General features: G+C 27.3%; 1 protein-coding gene across 1 annotated transcript in view; it reads left to right on the forward strand.

Annotated features, from left to right (window-relative positions):
* LOC107752427 (AP-1 complex subunit sigma-2-like) overlaps positions 1–3,206 on the forward strand; it is a 35,196-nt gene extending 31,990 nt beyond the window's left edge. Inside the window, exon 5 of the mRNA XM_016568384.1 lies at positions 2,737–3,206. Within this exon, the coding sequence (XP_016423870.1) occupies positions 2,737–2,799 (63 nt within the window). The 3' untranslated portion in view covers positions 2,800–3,206. The remainder of the gene's footprint in view (positions 1–2,736) is intronic.
* The last annotated feature ends 636 nt before the right edge of the window (positions 3,207–3,842 follow it).

The raw sequence follows: 3,842 nt of genomic DNA on the forward strand, positions 1-3,842 counted from the left end.
CACTCACTCTCACTCACTCTCACACACTCACTCTCTCACACACACACACACACACACACACACACTCACTCACACTCACACACTCACTCACTCACTCACTCACACACACACACTCACTCACTCACACTCTCACACACTCACTCTCTCACACTCATTTTACATCCACACTGTGACGAATTTCCAAATGAAACAAGATAATATGTTGTGAGATTTGACACATACAGTGCAAATTTGAGTTTGCTAAAATGATGTATGAATGTGTTTTTGTTTGTTAACATTATTCAATAGCTGCACCGTCTGAGCGATGTAAGACTCAAAATCATTTCAAAAGTGGAGCAGGTTATTACTGATGAAAGAGAACATGCATTACGAAAGTAAATAATCAGTTTTGATGTTGACTTTGAGGCAAGGCTGAACACAGTGCGTGTCATTTCTTCTCTGGTTTGCTCTGTTTCGTGTGATATATATGCAGTATATCATGTTGATTTCTGCTCTTGCTGGCCTTCAGCATGTCAAAACCTCCTGGACCTTCACCGCAGGGCCGAACGCTAATTGGGTTTTAATTCCGATGGGAGTCTTTGCAGCTCAGTAATCATGAACGATTCAGACTCCTGGAGGAAAGCGAATGTTAAAGATCTGTCTGCGAAGCGCTGGGATGTTTGTGTCTTTACCCAATGTTTAAGGCCAAACTCACATTCAATCAATCCACTGAAGAAAATCAATTCACCAGCCCACCAAAAATTGGTAACCTGTTACAGTTGTTACCTTAAAGACCTCTTACTACCTGATTTAACCCATAAAAATGAGTTTTGTTGCTGTAAATTAATTAATTTAGGTTGATTCAGTGATGTTACATTATATTTTTGACTTGAATAAAACCAGTCAATTTAGATTTGACAAATTTTTTGTGTAGTTCAATGTGCACTTTTAAAATAATCACCATCTGTAATACTTTATTAAATTGCACATTGATAAATATTAGTTTTTATAACAAAGCTAACATTTAAAATATTTAGTGTCTGTTGATATTTAGATTTCGTCACAAAAGCAAACCTAACATTTGAATAAATTTTTTTGGGTAAATATTTAGTTTTTATAACAAAAACAAAGATAGCATTGAATTATTTAGGGTTTGTTGGGTAAATATTTGTTTTTTTTATAACAAAGACAAACCCGACTTATGAAATATTTAGTGTCTGTTGGTAAATATTTAGTTTTTATAACAAAAACAAATCTCATATTTGAATTATTTAGTGTTTTTTTGTAAACGTTTTTTTCTATAACAAAAACAAAACCCATATTTACATAATTTGGTGTTTTTTGGTAAATATTTAGTTTTTATGACAAAAACAAAGCCCATATTTACATAATTTGGTATTTTTTGGTAAATATTTAGTTTTTATAATAGCAACAAAGCTCACATTTGAATTACTTAATATTTTATAAGTATTTAGTTTTTATAATAAAAACAAAGCCCATATTTAAATTCTTCTTATTTTTATTTTTTTGTAAATAATTCATTTTTATAACAAAAACAAATCTCATATTTGAATTATTTAGTGTTTTTTGGGTAAATATTTAGTTTTTATAACAAAAACAAATCTCATATTTGAATTCTTCTTATTATTTATTTATTTTTTGTAAATATTTAGTTTTTATAACAAAAACAAATCTCATATTTGAATTCTTCTTATTATTTATTTATTTTTTGTAAATATTTAGTTTTTATAACAAAAACAAATCTCATATTTGAGTTATTTGGTGTTTTTTTTTGTAAATATTTTTTTCTATAAAAAAAACAAATTATTCAGTTTTTGTTTTGGTAAATATGTAATTTTTATGACAAAAACAAAGCCCACATTTACATAATTTGGTGTTTTTTGGTCAATATTTAGTTTTTATAACCGCAACAAAGCTCACATTTGAATTACTTAATATTTTATGATAAATATTTAGTTTTTATAATAAAATTAAAGCCAAATTTTAAATTATTTAGTATTTTTGGTGAATATTTAGTTTTTATAATAAAATTAAAGCCAAATTTTAAATTATTTAGTATTTTTGGTGAATATTTAGTTTTTATAATAAAATTAAAGCCAAATTTTAAATTATTTAGTATTTTTGGTGAATATTTAGTTTTTATAACAAAAACAAATCCCATATTTAAATTATTATTTATTAATTTTTTTGTAAATATTAATTTTTTATAACAATCTAAGCCAAATTTTTTATGATTTAGTATTTTTGGTGAATATTTAGTTTTTATAATAAAATCAAAGCCAAAATGTAAAATGTTAGTGCTTTTTGATAAATATTTAGTTTTTATAACAAAAACAAATCCCATATTTAAATTATTATTTATTAATTGTTTTGTAAATATTTATTTTTTATAACAATCTAAGCCAAATTTTTTATGATTTAGTATTTTTGGTGAATATTTCGTTTTTATAACAAAAACAAAGCTCAAATTTGAATTGTTTAGTGTTTGCTAGTAAATATTTAGTTCGTCATGATCTTTTATCAAATTGCTCCACCTCTGAAGCGTCGTTGTGTCGTGTAGGTTGATTAATGTTTATTAATCCACTATTCTATTTATTAATCTAATCTTTGATGTTTTAACAACTCCTTATGGTACTTAAAAAGTTTTGATGTGGCTAATGCAAATAACAGACTGCACTCATTTATGCAATTTTTATCCCCCCCCCCCCCTCCATTTTTTGGCCCGATGATGTTCAGGATGCCAAAGTAAGTTCAGCTTGCTCTTTGTGTGCGTCTCTGCTCCGGTTCTGTGTGTTGTAAATGCATTTGTGTCATCAGTGAGTCATTCTACATGGCAGCCCACATGCTGATTATTTTCATATCTCGCAGGATAATTATAGCTCGGCTCATCTCCATGTGCTCCATACATATCAAATAAACCTGCTGAGCTCAGAGGGGTGCCCACAAAATCTATAAAATAATTGCAAATGTATATTTAGCACACTGTTTTTATTTGATAAAGACTGATATTTGATAGAAGACGTTTAAATCATGATGTCTGAGTGGGAGCAATGTTCTTCTCGGATGTCACCTCTTGGCCAGCGTACAAAACCTATAAAACATGATTGTAAATTCATCGCCAGCTTGTCTGTCGACTGTTTGTGTTGTGATCTGATCTGTTATATCTTCTGAAAGGTGTTCTGCCTTTCAAAAGTGTTGTTAAATATGCTGTGTTGCCTGTCTGTTAATGCAAATAAAATAATCATTTTTGAGTAAACCATTCATAGTTTTGCAATGCATTCAGAAAAAAAAAAACAATTATAAGATAAATTTAAAAAGATAAAAACATAAAATCTGCATATGCAAAGTAAATGCAGATTCACTGCAAAAAGTTACATTATTTTTTACAGTAAAAAAAAAATAAAAATTTTTTTTTATAATAAAATACAAAGCCAGCATTTAATTATTTAGTATTTGTTTGATGAATATCGTTTTTATAGCAAACACAATGTCAAGAGATTTTTTTTTTTTTCATTTTTGCTGGTAAATATTTAATATCTGGCTTTTCTAACAAAAACAAAGCCAACATTTGAATTATTTGGTGTTTGTTTGGTAAATATAGTTTTTTTTTTAAATAATAAAACAATAAAGCTAACATTTGAAATATTAAGATTTTGTTTGGTAAATATTTTTATAACAAAAATAAAGGCAAGATTTGAATTATTTGTTTTTGTTAAAACAAAAACAAAGGCAACATTTGAATTATTTACTGATTGTTTAGTAAACATTGATTTTTATAACAAAAACAAAGGCAACATTTGCATTTAGTGATTGTTGATAAATATAAAAAACAAACAAACAAA

This window comes from Sinocyclocheilus rhinocerous, unplaced genomic scaffold (assembly GCF_001515625.1).
Source record: "Sinocyclocheilus rhinocerous isolate Xijiao unplaced genomic scaffold, SAMN03320098_v1.1 scaffold3306, whole genome shotgun sequence".
NCBI classification, from domain to species: Eukaryota; Metazoa; Chordata; class Actinopteri; order Cypriniformes; family Cyprinidae; genus Sinocyclocheilus; species Sinocyclocheilus rhinocerous.